At 37.7% G+C, this 22,089-nt stretch overlaps 4 protein-coding genes across 6 annotated transcripts in view; all 4 read right to left on the bottom strand.

The window, feature by feature from the left end:
- Window positions 1-22,089, bottom strand: part of LOC143033019 (uncharacterized) — a 787,267-nt gene that overhangs the window by 361,915 nt on the left and 403,263 nt on the right. The window lies entirely within an intron of this gene.
- Window positions 2,202-3,161, bottom strand: LOC143033085 (serine/threonine-protein kinase Chk1-like). The gene has a single exon (XM_076198284.1). It carries the CDS (start codon window positions 3,159-3,161, stop codon window positions 2,202-2,204), a length of 960 nt encoding a protein of 319 aa, XP_076054399.1.
- LOC143033086 (serine/threonine-protein kinase Chk1-like) lies at window positions 8,301-9,269 on the bottom strand. The gene has a single exon (XM_076198285.1). The coding sequence runs from the start codon at window positions 9,267-9,269 to the stop codon at window positions 8,301-8,303; it is 969 nt and encodes a 322-aa protein (XP_076054400.1).
- LOC143033087 (serine/threonine-protein kinase Chk1-like) lies at window positions 14,873-15,809 on the bottom strand. The gene is made up of 2 exons (XM_076198286.1): window positions 15,600-15,809; window positions 14,873-15,532 (listed from the first exon to the last, which is right to left on the bottom strand). Exons 1-2 carry the CDS (start codon window positions 15,807-15,809, stop codon window positions 14,873-14,875), a joined length of 870 nt encoding a protein of 289 aa, XP_076054401.1.

A 22,089-nucleotide genomic window follows, 5' to 3' on the forward strand; every position in this document is an offset into this window, starting at 1 on the left:
GGTGAAGTTGAACCAAGGGCATGGTTAATTAAATTCCACGCTACAAAGTCCTCTGTAAAGAGCACCGTCCTAGCCCTCCGATATGGTGTGATTTAAACCTTATCATGAACATCAATTTTGACGAGTGACATAGCATATCTTAAGACAGAATTTGGAATGATGAATTATAATGAATATGAAGAAAAAGACTTTGGTATTTTTTATATATTTATAATTGCACAGCGAACTTATCCATGTGCCATTCTACAACGGTCGCTGATTATGATGAATGATTTCCATAATGATAATTGTAAATCTTACTGAATTTTGTGGTAAAAAATGAACTGAATCTTTAAGATTCATTTGTCCCTTCACTGGATCTTCATTCTTGACATTTCTATCGTTGGTTATTCCCTATCAAAATCAATTGGCACATTTAACCCCCAGGCTTGTTTCTACTTTTTCTATTTAAATGAATATAGACCCATGGGAATGGCTTCATTGCTATCATCCAACCCCATTTTTTTTTTTTTTTGCTGATGTCTCCGTACACCACCCAAATACCCCAATCCTGTATCATGTACACTTTGGATCTAAAACTCAAATATATTCATGTCTAAAACTCAGATCTATTCATGTCTAAAACATATGTCTATCTTTCAACAAAAACCCACTGTGTTGGATAAGAAGAAATGAAATAAATAGATTCCATATATTTCGATCACGGACTGTGATCCTCTTCAGTGGAATATGTCTATCTACCATAACACCACTCTCCACTAAAGACTACGCTTACTAACATGCATTTAGCTTAGTCATTCAATAATTTACGAAGTATTTTAATACCAAAATAATCAGTTTTGGCAAAAGCTTGTTGTAAAAGTCTTCCCACTTCCTCTTTCCTTCTTCCTTTTTCTTCTCCCTCTTCCGTCCTTTCTCCTCCCTCCTCCCTACCCCGTCCTTTCTCCTCCCTCCTTCCTCTTCCTTCTCCCTCTTCCCTCGTCTCTCCTCCCTCCTCCCACATATAAACTATTACTACCTCTCCCAGTTCAAGATTCTGGTGGTAACACTAATGATATTTTCTTAAATTTACTGAATTTTGTGGTAAAAGATAAACTGAATCTACAAGTTTGATCATATTATCTCTAAGATTCATACGTCCTTTTATTGGATCTTATTCTTGACATTTCTATCGTTAGTTATTCCCTATCAAAATCATTTTGCTCATTTAAGATTTCCAGGTTTGGTCTAACATTTTCTATTTAAATGAATATCTCTTTCTGATTTTTTTTTTTTTTTGTCTCTAAGGCCATGGAAATGGCTTCATTAACTTTATTCAACCCCAACCCTCTTTTTTTTTTTTTTTTTTTTTTTATTCTGATGATGTCTCCACACACTACCCCGATCCTATATCATGTACAATCTGGATCTAAAATTCACATCTATTCACCCTAAATACATCTAATGTCTAAAACATATGTCTATCTACCGTAACACCATTCTGCACTAATGAGTATGCTTACTTACATGCATTTAGCATAGTCATTCAATAATTCATGAAGTATTATAACACCCAAATAATTCCACTTTTGGCAAAAGCTTGTTGTAAAAGTCTTCCCCCTTACTCTTTCTTCACCCTCCTTCCTTTTTCTCCTACCTCCTCCGTCCTTTCTCCTCCCTCCTCCCTACCCCGTCCTTTCTCCTCCCTCCTCCTTCCTTCCTCTTCCTTCTCCCTCTTCCCTCGTCTCTCCTCCCTCCTCCCACATGTAGACTATTACTACCTCTCCCAGTTGCAGATTCTAGTGGTAACACTAATTATATCTTTTTAAATTATGAATATGATTTACACCTCAATACACCAGATATTGAGGACATAATTGACTGATTCGGTTTAATCATCAGAAGGATAAGACGGTGCCTCTTACCAAGGACTTTGTAGCGCGGAACCTAATCAACCACGACCCCGGTCCAATCCACCTCGCTGGCAGGGTTCGAACCACCGCCACCCCGAGCTCCACCGCAAGCAGCGACGCTCCGTCCCAGTCGGCCAGAAGGCATGCTCGGCACAAGGCACAATTTAATGCAATTATAGGTTTAGGGTAATATTCATTCAGCTGAGGGAAGCCTCTGGTAGCCAAAGGCTCAAGTCAATTGTACGACTCTTTCAAATATTAACAGTGACGAAGGGTTTAATGCGATACGCGTCCAACAACGGGATCAGCTCAATATCGGCAGACTCTTCTCCAGCCACAAATCCTCTGCGTGGGGTTCGGTTCCAACAAGAGATTCAGAAGTGTCCTCAAGGCTTTGTTTAGCTCCTTCCAGCCGTCTTTCTTGTATAGCCCCTTTCTATTTTCAACCCACATTTTGTACTCCTTGTCATCCAGGTCAGCTCTTGACCAAGGCTTTCTTTTGGTCATCAACTTGAAAAAGATGATGCCACAGGCCCAAAGGTCGACAGGAGGGCCTTGGTATCTCTTCCAGTGGGTCTGTAGAACTTCTGGTGCCATGTACGATTCGGTACCCACCTTCTCAGTCAGGCGAATCTCTTTGCCGTTGACGATGAAAAAGTCCGCAAGACCAAAGTCGGAGATCTTCACAACCTTATCTTTTGTTACAAGAAGGTTTTCAGGCTTTAGATCTCTATGAACGATGCCTCTTGCGTGGATGTAAGTAACGCCATCCAACAGTTGCTTAAAATAACATTTGGCATCTTTTTCCTCGAGGTCAATCAGATGGCTCGCGATATCTCCTCTGGAGCAATATTCCAGGTTGAAACACACAATGTTAGCCTTCTGTTCCCAGCAATAAAGTTTGAGCACATTTGGATGGCTCATCTGGATGTGGATGATTTTTTCCGATGAAAATCCATATTCCGTAGGCTGGGAAAGGACACATTTTCGAGCAATTTTCGTCTTTTTCTTTCTTAGTAAAAATACTTTCCCAAACCCGCCTTCTCCAAGGACCCTGACCTTAGTCCATCCTGATGCAAATTTGTAGCGTTTGCAGGTGTCTTCGTTCTTCTTCAGGAGGCTTTCGTAGTCGGTCAGGGTGGCGGGCGACGAGGCAAAGTTTTCGGTTCCACCGAAGTCAGGTTCCCTGGAAGTCGAAGTATTTCCTCTTTGGCAATTCTTCAGCTCCTGGAAACAGCGACACACGGCGAAAAACAACTTGAAGATCATCTTGAAGCAGTAGATTCCCACAACGACTCTAGTCTTGAGGAGAAAGATTTATCTTCACAAAGAGTCAAGAGGATTTCGTAGATTTGTGGTCACTTGGTGCGCTTGGGCTGAAGCGCACTCGCTCTCTCTCTCTCTTGTGCACTGGTGGCGTAATTAGAAGCATGCTGGCTTCGCATTCGCTTAGTTGTGGGATCGAATCCCGCACTCCTCTCAAATTCCCAGCAGTAACTGTTACTTGTCCTAGTAGTACAGGGGAATAGGGAAAAGGAAACGGCAACGAATATACTCGTATAGCGAAGGATTACAACGGATATAAAACGCGGAGCATGCCGACAGGAGACCTTTTGGTCCATAACTATTGCGAATGCGGAAAAATTATAATAACGATAAATTAATAAAAGAAAAAAAAAAAGAAAATTATATAAATAATAATAGATAAAATAAATGCATAAGTATAGTAAAATAATAAACAAACAGGTATATATAATAACAATAAAATGACAAATAACGAATAATAAATGAAAATCAAGCAAATAATAACAAAACAAATAATAGCAAACACAAGTGTATCCTCCGCTATAAGAACATATCCTTGGCTATAGGAGTATGTCCTTTGCTACACAAGTGCAATGTAGTTCAGTTCGAAGCTTTAAGGTTTGTTTAAGTTTAAGGTTTAAGTGTTTGTGTACCAAAGGACAAGGATATATTCTTATAGCAAAGGATATACTGGTACATCGAATGGCTGGCTGGACGGGTTAAGGCGTCGTTACTTGCGGTAAAATTATAATGTAAGACATGATATTGAAACTCAAAATGTGTCAAAAAGAAATAATCACGAGTTTCTTAAAACCATGTACTTTAATGCTCGTAGTATTAGGAACAAATTTCAAGAAATACAGGCGTATGTCAAAAGCGAAAATCTCGATATGATAGGAAAAACTGAGACATGGTTAAATGGTACAGAGTTCGAAGCTGAATTTAATATTGCGGGATTTAAACACTTTCATCAGGATAGAAACCACAAGAAAGGTGGGGGTGTTCTGTTGTACGTTAAAGTTGAGTTAACCCAAACAAATGGACAAAAAATGAATGTAGGTGTAATATATAGGCCAAAGACATTATCATTAGGAGACGACAAACTGTTATTTCAAGAACTATCTAGTTTCTGGAACCGGGATTTATTGATAATGGGTAATTTCAATTTTACTGACATTGATGGGATGACCCTTGAACATGGCCATATAGGTAGTCGCTTGATTGATTTTCTTCGTGACAATTAGTTAGTTCAGCATGTAAAAGAGCCCATAAGATATGGAAACTTACTTGATCTATTGATCACTAGCCGCGAAAGCATGGTAATTGATGTAGAAGTCGGTGAAACTGTTGCAAATAGCTATCACAATTTAGATTCAAACTCCTAATTTTTTTTAGAATAGATACTTGTGTTTCTAAAATACCCGATTTCAGTAAAGCTCAGTTCATAGGACTACGTCAGGAGCTTCAGCTTACAGATTGGGAGGCAAAATTAAGAGAAAGACCTGTAGATCAGATGTGGGAAATATTTCAAAATACGCTCACTAAGATGATTCATCCCTTTTAAGGACAGACGTCCCCCAAAGCAGGATCGCCCAAAATGGCTCTACAAAGAAACTGAAAAAAGTATTGCTAAAAAGAGACAGGCTTATAAGAAATATAAGTGCTCGGGTGCATCTAATGACTATCAAAGTTATGTATTAATACAGAGAGATTTAAAAAAGACAATAAAAAAAAAAAAACGAAAACGACAATACGAAATGAATATCGCTGATAAATCCAAAGACAATCCCAAAGAATTCTAAAGTTACATTACAGAAAAAAAGGTTGTTAGGAATCTCATCCGTTCACTATCATCTGTTGACGGTCAACTTGAATATTCAAATAAAGGAATGTGTAATATTTAAAACAATTCTTTTAGCTCAGAATTCGTAAACACTACACCTCAAAGTGAATTCCAAAATGAAACCTTTGAAAAGTCTAGGGTGAACTGACTACGGTAAATATAGCAAAAGACAAAATTAAAAGGTGTATAGAGACACTCAAAGTTAATAAAACGCCAGGGCCTGACGATTGGCATCCAAGAATCTTAAAGGAAATGAAAAATGAGATTGTTATTACATTAGAAATTATTTTCAAGAAATCCATCATATCCGGAAATGTCCCAAAAGAATGGAAGCTGGCTAACGTTACTCCCATATTCAAAAAAGGTAGCAACAAGAAACCATATAACTACAGGTCTATCAGCTTGACTTCAATCGTAAGAAAAATAATGGAAACTATCATCAGAAATGCTATCGAACATAATCTAGAAAGTAACTGTGATAAATGATAGCCAGCATGGATTTAAAAGAAAACGTTCTTGCGTGACTAACTTACTCGAATTCTACAACACAGTCATCTCGAATTATGAAAAAAGAAACAATATAGATTTAATATATCTCGACCTTGCAAAAGGTTTTGATACCATCCCCCACGAAAGGCTTCTTATTAAATTAGCCTCACACGGAATAAGTGGTAGCTTATTAAGATAGACTAGCATTTGGGTGAATGATTGAAAATAGAGTTGCTTTAAATGGAAAAACTTCTAGATAGAAAAAAATTATGAGTGAATTTCATCAGGGTTCCTCTTTTGGGCAACATCTATTCATAGTATATATAGTAAACCCTAGACCATAGACTGAAATATAGTGTCTCTAAATTTGCTATTGATACAAAAATGTGTGGAATGGAAAATGATCACTTCAACCAATAAGATATTCAAGAAGAAACAGATAAACTACAGAAATGGTCTGAAACGTGGGTAATGAAATCTGACTCAAGTAAATCTAAGGTAAAAATAACAGTAGGTACAGGTTATTTGGAAATGCGTTAGCAAAAGTGAATAGTGAAAAAGATCTCGGCGTAATTATCAGTAACCATCTCAAATCATCCAAGCAGTGTATTTCAGCAACTGAGAAATCAAATAAGATTATAGGAATGAATGCGCGATCTTTTGACTTCAAAAGTCCATCACTCATTAACAAGCTCTATAAATTGTTAGTTCGTCCACATTTGGAATATGTTGTTTCCGCATGGTCACTGAATCTCATTACAGACATTGACAGACTGGAAAAAGTACAACGGCGAACCACAAAACTGATTCCAAATATCAAAAATAAATCATACGAAAATCGACTACAACATATTAATCTGTTTTCACTAAAAAGGCGTAGACTCACAGGTGACTTGATACAGGTATTTAAAATTCTAAAGAGAATTGACAACAACAAAAGAGTCAATTTTCACACTGAATGAGAATCAGACAAGAAACAAGGGTCTCAAACTGTCAGGAAATAGATTTAATTTGGAAGTGCAATGTAGTTCAGTTCGAAGCTTTAAGAATCATTAAGATAAATACCTATCCAATGCTGTAATGATTATAATTTATTTTATACGATTTGCTTTTGTTTTGCTATTATTTGTCTGTTTGATTCTCATTTATCATTTGTTATCTGTCAATTTAAGATTATTAACTATTTACCTATTTGTTTATTATTTAACTATACCTATACATTTATTTATGTAATTTATAAGTTATTTACATTATTATAGTTTTTATTTATTAATTTATTATTATTAAATAATGGAACAAAAAGTCTCCGGTCGGCATTCTCCGCCTTTGTAATCCTTTGTAATGGAGGTTCGAACCCTGCCACCGGCGAAGTTGAATCAAGGGCATGGTTAATTAAATTCCACGCAACAAAGTCCTCTGTGAAGGGCACCGTTCTAGCCCTCCGATATGGGGTGATTTAATCCTTATCATGAACATCAATTTTGACGAGTGACATAGCATATCTTAAGACAGAATTTCGAACGATGAATTATAATGAATATGAAGAAAAAGACTTCTTTGGAATTTTTTATATATTTATAATTGCACAGCGAATTTATTCATGTGCCATTCTACAACGGTCGCTGATTATGATGAATGATTTCCATAATGATAATTGTAAATCTTACTGAATTTTGTGGTAAAAAATGAACTGAATCTTTAAGATTCATTTGTCCCTTCACTGGATCTTCATTCTTACATTCTTGACATTTCTATCGTTGGTTATTCCCTATCAAAACCAATTTGCACATTTAATATTCCCAAGCCTGTTCCTACATTTTCTATTTATATTAATATATCTCTTCTATTTTTCATGTCTCCACACCCATGGAAATGGCTTCCTTGCTATCATCCAACCCCATTTTTTTTTTGTCTTCTTGATGTCTCCGCACACCAACCAAGTACCTCAATCCTGTTTCAATTACACTTTGGATATAAAATTCAGATCTATTCACGCTAAATACATCTAATGTCTAAAACATACGTCTATCTACCGTAACACCACTCTACACTAAAGACTAACCTTACTTACATGCATTTAGCATAGTCATTCAATAATTTACGAAGTATTATAATACCAAAATAATTCCAGTTGTGGCAAAAGCTTGTTGTAAAAGTCTTCCCTCTTCCTCTTTCTTCTCTCTCTTTCCTCCTTCCTTTTTCTTGTCCCTCCTCCGGCCTTTCTCCTCCCTCCTCCCTACCCCGTGCTTTCTCTTCCCTCCTCCTTCCTTCCTCTTCCTTCTCCCTCTTCCCTCGTCTCTCCTCCCTTCTCCCACATAAACTATTACTACCTCTCCTAGTTTCAGATTCTAGTGGTAACACTAATGATATTTTCTTAAATTATGAACATAAATGACATCTCAATACACCAGATATTGAGGACTTAATTGACTGATTCGGTTTAATTATCAGAAGGCTAAGACGGTTTCTCTTACCAAGGATTTTGTAGCGCGGAACCTAATCAACCACGACCCCGGTCCAATCCACCTCGCTGGCAGGGTTCGAACCATCGCCACCCTAAGCTCCGCCGCAAGTAGCGACGCTCCATCCCAGTTGACCAGCCGGCGTCCTTGGCACAGGGCACAAGTTAATGCAATTATAGGTTTATGGTAACATTCATTCAGCTGAGGGAAACCTCTGGTAGCTAAAGGCTCAAGTCAGTTGTACGACTCTTTCAAATATCAACAGTGACGAAGGGTTTAATGCGATACGCGTCCAACAACGTGATCTGCTCAATGTCGGCACACTCTTCTCCAGCCACAAATCCTCTGCGTGGGGTTCGGTTCCAGCAACAGCTTCAGAAGTGTCCTCAAGGCTTTGTTTAGCTCCTTCCAGCCGTCTTTCTTGTATAGCCCCTTTCTCTCTTCAACCCACATTTTGTACTCCTTGTCATCCAAGTCAGCTCTTGACCAAGGCTTTCTTTTGGTCATCAACTTGAAAAAGATGATGCCACAAGCCCAAAGGTCGACAGGAGGGCCTTGGTATCTCTTCCAGTGGGACTGCAGAACTTCTGGTGGCATGTACGATTCGGTACCCACCTTCTCAGTCAGGCGAATCTCTTTGCCGTTGACGATGAAAAAGTCCGCAAGACCAAAGTCGGAGATCTTCACAACCTTATCTTTTGTTACAAGAAGGTTTTCAGGCTTTAGATCTCTATGAACGATGCCTCTTGCGTGGATGTAAGTAACGCCATCCAACAGTTGCTTAAAATAACATTTGGCATCTTTTTCCTCGAGGTCAATCAGATGGCTCGCGATATCTCCTCTGGAACAATATTCCAGGTTGAAACACACAATGTTAGCTTTCTGTTCCCAGCAATACAGTTTGAGCACATTTGGATGGCTCATCTGGATGTGGATAATTTCCTCCGATGAAAATCCATATTCCGTAGGCTGGGAAAGGACACATTTTCGAGCAATTTTCGTCTTTTTCTTTCTTAGTAAAAATACTTTGCCAAACCCACCTTCTCCAAGGACCCTGACCTTAGTCCATCCTGATGCAAAATTGTAGCGTTTGCACGTTTCTTCGTTCTTCTTCAGGAGGCTTTCGTAGTCGGTCAGGGTGGCGGGCGACGAGGCAAAGTTTTCTTCGTTTTCGGTTCCACCGAAGTCAGGTTCCTTGGAAGTCGAAGTATTTCCTCTTCGGCAATTCTTCAGCTCTTGGAAACAGCGACACACGGCGAAAAATAGCTGGAAGATCATCTTGAAGCAGTAGATTCCCACAACGACTCTAGTCTGGAGAAGAAAGATCTATCTTCACAAAGAGTCAAGAGGATTTCGTAGATTTGTGGTCACTTGGTGCGCTTGGGCTGAAGCGCACTCGCTCGCTCTCTCTCTCTCTCTCTCTCTCTCTCTCTCTCTCTCTCTCTCTTTCGTGCGCTGGTTGTGTAATTAGAAGCATGCTGGCCTCGCATTCCCTTATTTATAGGTTCGAATCCCGTACTTCTCTCTAATTCCCAGCAGTAACTGTTACTTGTCCTAATAGTACAGGGACATAGGGCAAAGGAAACGGCAACAAATATACTCGTATAGCGAAGGATTACAAAGGCGTAGCATGCCGACAGGAGACCTTTTGTTCCATAACTATGTCGAATGCGAAAAAAATTATAATGATAATAAAATAAAATAAAAATAAATAAAATAAAAATAATATAAATAGTAATAAATAAAATAGATAAGTTCATAGGAATAGTTGAATAATAAACAAACAGGTAAATAGTAAACAATAATAAATTGACAAATAACGAATAACAAATGAAAATCAAGCAAATAATAACAAAACAAATAATAGCAAACACAAGTAAATACTTAGGCAAGGTGCTGCAATGACTGCCATTTATTTTATATTGTTTATGTGTACCAAAGGACAAGGATATATTCTTAGAGCGAAAGATATACTTGGGTAGCAAAGGATATACTCGTATATCGAATGGCTCTGCTGGACAGGTTAAGGCGTCATTACTTGCGGCAAAATTATAATGTAAAACATGATATTGAAACTCAAAATGCGAAAAAAAAAATCACGAGTTTCTTAAAACCAGGTATTTTAATGCTCGTAGTATTAGGAAAAAATTTCAAGAAATACAGGCGTATGTCAAAAGAAGAAATATCGATATGATAGGAATAATTGAGACATGGTTAAACGGTACAGAGTTAGATGCTGAATTTAATATTGCGGGATTAAACACTTTCATCAGGATATAAACAAGAAAGATGGGGGTGTTTTATTGTACGTTAAAAGAAGTGTCCATACCTGTGTTTTAGAGAAAGTGAAACAGGATTCATATGATAATTTGTGGGTAGAATGAACACAAACAAATGGACAAAAGGTGTAATGTATAGGCCAAAAACATTACCATTAGCAGAGGACAAACTGTTGTTTCAAGAACTGCCTAGTTTCTGAAACCGGGACTTCTTGATAATGGGTGATTTCAATTTTACTGACATTGATTGGATAACCCCTGAACATGGTCATATAGGTAGTCACTTGATAGATTTTCTCGGTGACAATTACTTAACTCAGCATGTAAAAGAGCCCACAAGATATGGAAACTTACTCGATCTATTGATCACTAGCAGCGAAAGCATGGTAACTCATGTAGAAGTCAGTGAAACTGTTGGAAATAGCGATCACAACTTAGGTTCAAACACCCAAATTTTTTAAAATAGATACTTGTGTTTCTAAAATACCCGATTTCAGTAAAGCTCAGTTCATAGGACTACGTCAGGAGCTTCAGCTTTCAGATTGGGAGGCAAAATTAAGCGAAAGACCTGTAGATCAGATGTGGGAAATTTTTTCAAAATACGCTCACTGAAATGATTCATACTTACATTCCTTTTAAGGACAGACGTCCCCCAAATCAGGCTCGCCCAAAGTGGCTCGACAAAGAAAATGAAAAAGTATGGCTAAAAAGAGACAGGCTTATAAGAAATGTAAGTGCTTGGGTGCATCTAATGACTATGAAAGTTATGTACCAATATAGAGAGTTTTAAAAAGACAAAAAAAAAAAAAAAAAAAAAAAAGAAAACAATACAAAATAAATATTGCTAATAAATCCAAAGAGAATACCAAAGAATTCTATAGTTATATTAGAGATAAAAAGGTTGTTAGGAATCACATTGGATCACTATTATCTGCTGACGGTCAACTTGAATATTCATATGAAGGAATGTGTGATATTTTAAACGATTATTTTAGCACAGTATTAATAAACGAAACAGCTCAAAGTGAACTCCAAACTGACACCTGTGAAAAGAGTAGGGTAAACTTATTCAGTACGGTAAATATAACAAAAGAAAATATTAAAAGGTGTATAGAAAAACTCAATGTTAATAAAACACCAGGGCCTGACGGTTGGCATCCAAGAATCTTAAAGTAAATGAAAAATAAGATTGTTGTTCCATTAGAAATTATTTTCAAGAAATCCACAATATCCGGAGATGTCCTAAGAGAATAGGGGCTAGCTAACGTTACTACCATATTCAGAGATGCTATCGAACATCATTTAGAAAGTAACCGTTTGATAAATGATAGCCAACATGGTTTCAGACGGAAACGTTCTTGCATGACTAACTTACTCGAATTCTACAACATAGTTATCTCGAATTATGACAAAAGATACAATATAGATTTAATATATCTACACTTTGCAAAAGCTTTTGATACCGTCCCCCACGAAAGACTACTTACTAAATTAGCTTCACACGGAATAAGTGGTACCCTATTAAGTTGGACTAGTAATTGGTTGAATGATCGAAAACAGAGTTGTTTTAAATGGAAAAATTCTAGACGGAAAAATGTTACAGGTGGAGTTCCTCAGGGTTCCGTTCTTGGGCCACTTGTATTCATAGTATATATAAATGACATAGACCATAGACTAAAATCTACTATTTCCAAATTTGCTGATGATACAAAACTGTGTGGAATGGCAAATGATCACTTGAACCAATTAGATATTCAACAAGATTTAGATCAATTACAGCAATGGTCTGAAAAGTGGCTAATGAAATTTAACACAAGTAAATGGAAAGTAAAAATAACAGTAAGTACAAGTTATTTGGAAATTCGTTAACAAAAGTGAATAGTGAAAAAGATCTCGGCGTAATTATCAGTAACGATCTCAAATCATCCAAGCAGTGTATTTCAGCATCTGAGAAAGCAAATAAGATTCTATGACTGATTCCGCGATCTTTTGACTTCAAAAGTCCATCACTCATTGACAAGCTATATAAATTGTTAGTTCGTCCACATTTGGAATATGCGGTTTCCGTATGGTCACCGAATTTCATTAAAGACATTGACAGACTGGAAAAAGTACAACGGCGAGCCACAAAACTGATTACAAATATAAAAAATAAATCATACGAAAATCGACTAAAACATATTAATCTGTTTTCCCTAAAAAAGCGTAGACTCACAGGTGACTTGATACAGGTCTTTAAGATTCTAAAGGGAATTAACAACATCAAAAGTAACAAAATTTTCACAATGAATGAGAATCAGACAAATCTTAATGGTCTCAAACTGTCAGGAAATAGATTCAACTTGGAAGTGGGTGGAAATTTTTTTGCCAAGCGTGTAGTTACTGAATGGAATAAACTTCCTGTAGAGGCAGTGCAATGCAGTTCGAAGTTTTAAGATTCGTGTAGATAAACACCTAAGCAAGATGCTGTAATGATTATAATTTATTTTATACGATTTGTTTTTGTTTTGTTATTATTTGTCTGTTTGATTCTCATTTATTATTTGTTATATGTCAATTTATTATTAATTACTATTTACCTGTTTGTTTATTATAGTTATTATTTATTAATTTATTATCATCAAATAATGAATGGACCAATAGGTCTCCTGTCGGCATTCTACGCCTTTGTAATCCTTTGTATGGGAGGTTCGAACCCTGCCACCGGCGAACTTGAACCAAGGGCATGGTATACTAAATTCCACACAACAAAGTCTTCCTTGAGTTGCACCGTTCTAGCCCTCCGATATGGGGTGATGAATGATTGCCATAATGATAATTGTAAATCTTACTGAATTTTGTGGTAAAAAATGAACTGAATCTTTAAGATTCATTCATCCCTTCACTGGATCTTCATTCTTACATTCTTGACATTTCTATCGTTGGTTATTCCCTATGAAAATCAAGTGGCACATTTAAGACTCCCAGGCTTGTTCCTACTTTTTCTATTTAAATGAATATCTCTCTTCATCTTTTAGGTCTCTAGACACATGGAAATGGGTTCATTGCTATCATCCAACCCCCTCCCCTTTTTTTTTTCTGATGTCTCCGTACACTACCCACAGTATCCCTATCCTGTATCATGTACACTTTGGATCTAAAACTCAGATCTATTCACGCTCATTATATTTTATGTCTAAAACATATGTCTATCTACCATAACACCACTCAACACTAAAGAGTACGCATACTTACATGCATTTAGCATAGTCATTCAATAAATTATGAAGTATTATAAAACCAAAATAATTCCAGTTTTGGTAAAGCCTGTAGTAAAAGTCTTCCCACTTCCTCTTTCCTCCTTCCTTTTTCTTCTCCCTCTTCCGTCCTATATCCTTCCTCCTCTCTACCCCGTCCTTTCTCCTCCCTCCTCCTTCCTTCCTCTTCCTTCTCCTTCTTCCCTCGTCTCTCCTCCCTCCTCCCACATATAAACTATTACTACCTATCCCAGTTCAAGATTCTGGTGGTAACACTAATGATATTTCCTTAAATTTACTGAATTTTGTGGTAAAAGATACACTGATTCTACAACTTATATCATATGATCTCTAAGATTCATACGTCCATTTACTGGATCTTATTCTTGACATTTCTATCGTTAGTTATTCCCTATCAAAATCAATTTGCACATTTAAGATTTCCAGGTTTGGTCCAACATTTTCTATTTAAATGAATATCTCTTTCTGCATTTTTTTTATGTCTCTAAGGCCATGGTGGCTTCATTAACTTTATTCAACCCCAACTTTATTTCTCTTTTTTATTTCTTTTACACTCTGGATCTAAAATTCACATCTATTCACCCTAAATACATCTAATGTCTAAAACATATATCTATCTACCGTAACACTCTGCACTAATGAGTATGCTTACTTACATGCATTTCGCATAGTCATTCAATAATTCATGAAGTATTATAACACACAAATAATTCCAGTTTTGACAAAAGCTTGTTGTAAAAGTCTTCCCCCTTACTCTTTCTTCTCCCTCCTTCCTCCTTCCTTTTGTTTTCTCCCTCCTCCGTCCTTTCTCCTCCCTCCTCCCTACCCCGTCCGTTCTCCTCCCTCCTCCTTCTCTCCTCTTCCTTCTCTCTCTTCTCTCCTCTCTCTCCTCCCACATGTAGACTATAAGTACATCTCACACTATCATAATCAAGTTATAACACTAATTATATATTCTTAAATAATGAATATAAATGACACCTCAATGCACCAGATATTGAGGACACAATTGACTGATTCGGTTTAACTATTTGGAGGCTAAGGCGGCGCCCCTTACCAAGGACTTTGTACCGCGGAACCTAATCAACCACGACCCCGGTCCAACCCACCTCGATGGCAGGGTTCGAACCACCGCCACCCTGAGCTCCGCCGCAAGCAGCGACGCTCCATCCCAGTCGACCAACCGGCACAGGGCACAAGTTAATGCAATTATAGGCTTATGGTAACATTCATTCAGCTGAGGGAAGCCTCTGGTAGCCAAAGGCTCAAGTCAGTTGTACGACTCTTTCAAATATTAACAGTGACGAAGGGTTTAATGCGTTACGCGTCTATGAACGGGATCTGCTCAATATCGGCACACTCTTCTCCAGCCAGAAATCCTCTGCGTGGGGTTCGGTTCCAACAAGAGCTTCAGAAGTGTCCTCAAGGCTTTGTTTAGCTCTTTCCAGCCGTCTTTCTTGTATAGCCCCTTTCTCTCTTCAACCCACATTTTGTACTCCTTGTCATCCAGGTCAGCTCTTGACCAAGGCTTTCTTTTGGTCATCAACTTGAAAAAGATGATGCCACAGGCCCAAAGGTCGACAGGAGGGCCTTGGTATCTCTTGTTTTGGGACTGCAGAACTTCTGGTGGCATGTACGATTCGGTACCCACCTTCTCAGTCAGGCGAATCTCTTTGCCGTTGACGATGAAAAAGTCCGCAAGACCAAAGTCGGAGATCTTCACAACTTTATCTTTTGTTACAAGAAGGTTTTCAGGCTTTAGATCTCTATGAACGATGCCTCTTGCGTGGATGTAAGTAACGCCATCCAACAGTTGCTTAAAGTAGGATTTGGCATCTTTTTCCTCGAGGTCAATCAGATGGCTCGCGATATCTCCTCTGGAGCAATATTCCAGGTTGAAACACACAATGTTAGCCTTCTGTTCCCAGCAATAAAGTTTGAGCACATTTGGATGGCTCATCTGGATGTGGATGATTTTTTCCGATGAAAATCCATATTCCGTAGGCTGGGAAAGAACACATTTTCGAGCAATCTTTGTCTTTTTATTTCTTAGTAAAAATACTTTGCCAAACCTTAGTCCATCCTGATGCAAAATTGTAGCGTTTGCACGTTTCTTCGTTCTTCTTCAGGAGGCTTTCGTAGTCGGTCAGGGTGGCTGGGGACGAGGCAAAGTTTTCGGTTCCACCGAAGTCAGGTTCTCTGGAAGTCGAAGTATTTCCTCTTCGGCAGTTTTTCAGCTCCTGGAAACAGCGACACACGGCGAAAAATAGCTGGAAGATCATCTTGAAGCAGTGGATTCCCACAACGACTCTAGTCTGGAGGAGAAAGATCTACATACATACATATACCAAGGCTTTTTCCTCCTTCCAAGGGAGGTAGCCAAAAAGGGAAAGGCATAAAAACACTCCCACCCATTTCATCCCTAAATAAACTCCACATCCCTCCCACCCTTCCTCTCATCTGAGCACCTCCTGGATGACGGGCCATCCCTGCACCCTGCCCACCGCCCTGGGTCAGAAGCAGTGTCGCAAGACACAGTACATCCACAGCGAGGCCGCTTCATTTAATCGGCGACCCCCCCTCTCCGTCCCCCTTTGCATATAAGGCGAGGACGGGGAGAAATCCCTTCGGGCTGCGTCAAAATTTACTCACACATACTACCCCACCCCCCACCCCCCGCCCATTCCTCCTCATGCAGTCACAACATCATCCATATACAACCATTCTCCACTCACCTCTGTCTTCCGTCCTCTCCCTTCCTTCCTCAACAGACATTCCCCTCTTCCCCAAAGCCCCCTTCACCCCATCCATCCACCTCATCCTAGGACGTCCCCTCATGTTCACTCCCTCCACATCTGCCTTCCATACCTCTTTTACTAGTCTTTCTTCACTCATTCTTTCCATGTGTCCAAACCATCCTAATATTCTTTCATCAACCCTATCTCCCAAATCCTTTTTCACCCCTGTTCTCCTCCTCACCTCCTCATTTCTCACTCTATCTAGCCTAGTAACCCCCACCATACTTCTCAGACACCTCATCTCAAACACATTCAAACTCCTTCTCTCTACTTCTCTTATGTTCCACGTTTCTGCCCCATACAGTGCTGTTGGCACAATCACTCCTTCATACAATCTCCTCTTCGCATCCATTCCCAAATGTCTATTCCTCATTACACTCTTTAAACCACCAAGGCATTTACTCGCTTCTCTCAATCTACATTCTACCTCCACCTTCACTCCACCTTTTCCTGCTACACTTGCACCCAAGTATCTAAAACTATCCACTTCCTCCAGTCGCTCTCCCTTAATGTTCACTTCCAGTCTACTGCCACTTTCACCCCTTGTACATCTCATCACCTTACTTTTACCCACATTTATCTTTAGCTTTCTTCTATCACATACTCTCCCAAACTCTGCCACCAGCTTCCTCAATCCCTCCTCTGACCCTGCCACAAGCGCAGTGTCGTCCGCAAACAACAGCTGGCTCACCTCCCACTTTTCTCCATTTTCTTTAACCATCTCCAATCAATCTATCTTCACAAAAAGTCAAGAGGATTTCGTAGATTTGTGGTCACTTGGTGCGCTTGGGCTGAAGCGCACTCGGTCTCTCTCTCTCTCTTGTGCATTGGTGGCGTAATTAGAAGCATGCTGGCTTCGCATTCGCTTAGTTATGGGTTCGAATCCCGCACTTCTCTCCGATTCCAAGCAGTAACTGTTACTTGTCCTAATAGTACAGGGGAATAGGGCAAAGGAAACGACAACGAATATACTCGTATAGCGAAGAATTACAACGGATTACAAAGGCGGAGCATGCCGACAGGAGACCTTTTGCTCCATAACTATTGCGAATGCGGAAAAATCATAATAACGATGAATAAATAAAAGATAAATTAAATAAAATAAAAATTATATAAATAATAATAGATAAAATAAATGCATAGGTATAGTTAAATAATAAACAAACAGGTAAATAATAAATAACAATAAATTGACAAATAACGAATAATGAATGAAAATCAAGCAAATAATAACAAAACAAATAATAGCAAACACAAGTGTATCCTCCGCTATAAGAACATATCCTTAGCTATACGCGTATGTACTTTGCTACACAAGTGCAATGTAGTTCAGTTCGAAGCTTTACGGTTTGTTTAGATAAACACTTAAGTGTTTATGTATACCAAAGGACAAGGATATATTCTTATAGCAAAGGATATACTTGTGTAGCAAAGAATATACTCGTATATCGAATGGCTGGCTGGACGGTTTAAGGCGTCGTTACTTGCGGTAAAATTATAATGTAAGACATGATATTGAAACTCAAAATGTGTCAAAAAGAAATAATCACGAGTTTCTTAAAACTATGTACTTGCTCGTAATATTAGGAACAAATTTCAAGAAACAGAGGCGTATGTCAAAAGCGAAAATCTCGATATGATAGGAAAAACTGAGACATGGTTAAACAGTACAGAGTTAGAAGCTGAATTTAATATTGCGGGATTTAAACGCTTTCATCAGGATAGAAATCACAAAAAAGGTGGGGGTGTTCGGTTGTATGTTAAAAACAATATACATGCTTGTGTTTTAGAGAAAGTGTTTCAAGAACGGTCTAGTTTCTGCAACCGGGATTTATTGATAATGGGTGATTTCAATTTTACTGACATTGAATGACCCTTGAACATGGGATATGGGTAGTCGTTTGATTTTTTTTTGTGACAATTACTTAATTTAGCATGTAAAAGAGCCCACAAGATATGGAAACTTACTCGATCTATTGATCACTAGCCGCGAAAGCATGGTAACTCATGTAGAAGTTGGTGAAACTCTTGCAAATAGCGATCACAACTTAGATTCAAACACCAATTTTTTTTTAGAATAGATACCTGTGTTTCTAGAATACCCGATTTAAGTAAAGCTCAGTTCAGGAGCTTCAGCTTTCAGATTGGAAGGCAAAATTAAGCGAAAGACCTGTAGATCATATGTGGGAAATTTTTAATAATACGCTCATTAACATGATTCATACTTACATTCCTTTTAAGGACAGACGTCCCCCAAATCAGGCTCGCCCAAAATGGCTCGACAAAGAAACTGAAAAAGTATTGCTAAAAAGAGACAGGCTTATAAGAAATACAAGTGCTTGGGTGCACCTAATGACTATCAAAGTTATGTATCAATACAGAGAAATTTTAAAAAGACAATAAAAAAAAGTGAAAACGACAATACGAAATGAATACCGCTGATAAATCCAAAGAGAATCCCAAAGAATTCTATAGTTACATTAGAGATAAAAAGGTTATTAGGAATCACATTGGTCCACTATTATCTGCTGACGGTCAACTTGAATATTCAAATGAAGGAATGTATAATATTTCACACAATTATTTTAGCTCGGTATTCGTAAACGAAACACTATAAAGTGAACTCCAAACACCTGTGAAAAGTAGGGTAAACTTACTTACTACGGTAAATATAACAAAAGAAAAAATTAAAAGGTGTATAGAGAAACTCAAAGTTAATAAGACACCAGGGCTTGACGGTTGGCATCCAAGAATCTTAAAGGAAATAAAAAATGAGATTGCTGTTCCATTAGAAATTATTTTCAAGAAATCCATCACATCCGGAGATGTCCCAACAGAATGGAAGCTAGCTAACGTTACTCCCATATTCAAAAAAGGTGACAAAAAGAAACCAAATAACTATAGGCCTATAAGTTTGATTTTAATCGTAGGAAAAATAATGGAAACTATTATCAGAGATGCTATCGAACATCATTCAGAAAGTAACCGTTTGATAAATGATAGCCAACATGGTTTCAAACGGAAACGTTCTTGGGTGACTAACTTGCTCGAATTCTACAACACAGTTATCTCGAATTATGACAAAAGAAACAATATACATTTAATATATCTAGACTTTGCAAAAGCTTTTGATACCGTCCCACACGAAAGACTACTCACTAAATTAGTTTCACACGGAGTAAGTGGTACCTTGTTAAGTTGGACTAGTAATTGGTTGAAAGATCGAAAACAGATTTGTTTTAAATGGAAAAACTTCTAGATTGAAATTTTTTACAAGTGGAGTTCCTCAGGGTTCCGTTTTTGGGCAACTTCTATTCATAGTATATATAAATGATATAGACCATGGACTAATATCTACTATTTCCAAATTTGCTGATGATACAAAACTGTACGGGGCAAATGATCACTTAAATCAATTAGATATTCAAGAAGATTTAGATCAATTACAGCAATGGTCTGAAAAGTGGCTAATGAAATTTAACACATGTAAATGCAAGGTAATGCACATAGGTAAAAATAATAGTACGATTACAAGTTATTTGGAAATTTGTTAACAAATGTGAATAGTGAAAAAGATCTCGGCGTAATTATCAGTAACGATCTCAAATCATCCAAGGAGTGTATTTCAGCCTCTGAGAAAGCAAATAAGATTCTAGAACTGATTGAGCGATTTTTTTTACTTCAAAAGTCCATCTCTCATTAACAAGTTATATAAATCGTTAGTTCGTCCACATTTGGAATATGCTGTTTCCGTATGGTCACCGAATCTCATTAAAGACATTGACAGACTGGAAAAAGTACAACAATGCACCACAAAACCGATTCCATATATAAAAAATATATCATATGTAAATCGACTAAAACAAATGAATCTGCTTTCCCTAAAAAAGCGTAGACTCAAAGGTAACTTGATAAAGGTCTTTAAAATTCTAAAGGGTATTGACAACATCAAAAGTGACAAAATTTTCACATTGAATGAGAATCAGACAAGAAACAATGGTCTCAAAATGTCAGGAAATAGATTTGATTTGGAAGTGGGTTGAAACAACTTCCCCAGCCGTGTAGTTAATGAATAGAATAAACTTCCTGCACAGGTAGTGCAATGAAGTTCAGTTCGAAGCTTTAAGAATCATTTAGATAAACAGCTAAGCAAGATGCTGTAACGATTATAAGTTATTTTATATATATATATATATATATATATATATTTTTATTATTTGTCTATTTGATTCTCATTTATTACTAGTTATATGTCAATTTATTATTTACTATTTACCTGCTTGTTTATTATTCAACTATATACATTTATGTATTTCATTTATTTACATTATTATAGTTTTTATTTTTTTTTCGCATCCGATGTACATATGGACCAAAAGGTCTCCTGTCGGCATACTTCACCTTTCAAATCCTTTATAATGGCGGTTCGAACCCTGTCACCGGCGAGGTTGAACCAAGGGCATGGTTCATTCAATTTCACGCTACAAAGCCCTCTGTGAGGGGTACCGTCTTAGCTCTCCGATAAGGGGTGTTTGTGACGTTAAACCTGATCATGAACATAAATTTCGACGTGTGACATACCATATCTTAAGGCAGAATTTCGAACGATGAATTATAATGAATATGTAGAAAAACACTTCTTTGGTATTTTTTATATATTTATAATTGTATGGCGAATTTATCCATGTGCCATTCTACAACGGTAGCTTATTGTGATGAATGATTTAAATAATTATACTTGTAAAACTGAATTTTGTGTTAAAAAATTAAATGAATATTTAAGATTAATTCGTCCCATAACTGGATCTTCATTCTTAAATTATTGACATTTCTATAGTTTGTTATTCCCTATCAAAATCAATTTGCACATTTAAGACTCCCAGACTTGTTCCTACATTTTCTATTTAAATTAATATCTCTCTTCATTTTTTATGTCTCTAGACCCACGGAAATAGCTTTGTTGCTATTATCCAACCAAATTTTTTTTTCTGTTCCTGATTTCTCCGCACACCACTCAAGTACACCAATCCTGTATCATATACACTTTGGATCTAAAACTGAGATCTATTAATGTCTAAAACTCAGATCTATTAACGTCTAAAACTCAGATCTATTCATGTCTAAAACTCAGATCTATTCATGTCTAAAACATATGTCTATATACCATAACACCACTCTCCACTAAAGACTACGCTTACTTACATGCATTTAGCATAGTCATTCAATAATATACGAAGTACTCGTATTATAATATCAAAACAATTCTAGTTTTGGCAAAAGCTTGTTTTAAAAGTCTTCCCCCTTACTCTTTCTTCTCCCTCCTCCGTCCTTTCTCCTCCTCCCTCCTCCATACCCCGTCCTTTCTACTCCCTCCTCCTTCCTTCCTCTTCCTTCTCCCTCTTCCCTCGTCTCTCCTCCCTCCTCCCACATATAAACTATTACTACCTCTCCCAGTTTCTGATTCTAGTGGTAACACTAATGATATTTTCCTAAAATATGAATATAAATGACACCTCAATACACCAGATATTGAGGACATAATTGACTGATTCGGTTTAATTATCAGAGGGCTAAGACGGTGCCCCTGACCAAGGACTTTGTAGCGCGGAACCTAATCAACCACGACCCCGGTCCAATCCACCTCGCTGGCAGGGTTCGAACCACCGCCACCCCGAGCTCCACCGCAAGCAGCGACGCTCCGTCCCAGTCGGCCAGAAGGCATCCTCGGCACAGGGGACAAGTTAATGCAATTATAGGTTTAGGG

Source organism: Oratosquilla oratoria, chromosome 15 (genome assembly GCF_046742065.1).
Source record: "Oratosquilla oratoria isolate Oo_2021 chromosome 15, ASM4674206v1, whole genome shotgun sequence".
NCBI lineage: Eukaryota > Metazoa > Arthropoda > Malacostraca > Stomatopoda > Squillidae > Oratosquilla > Oratosquilla oratoria.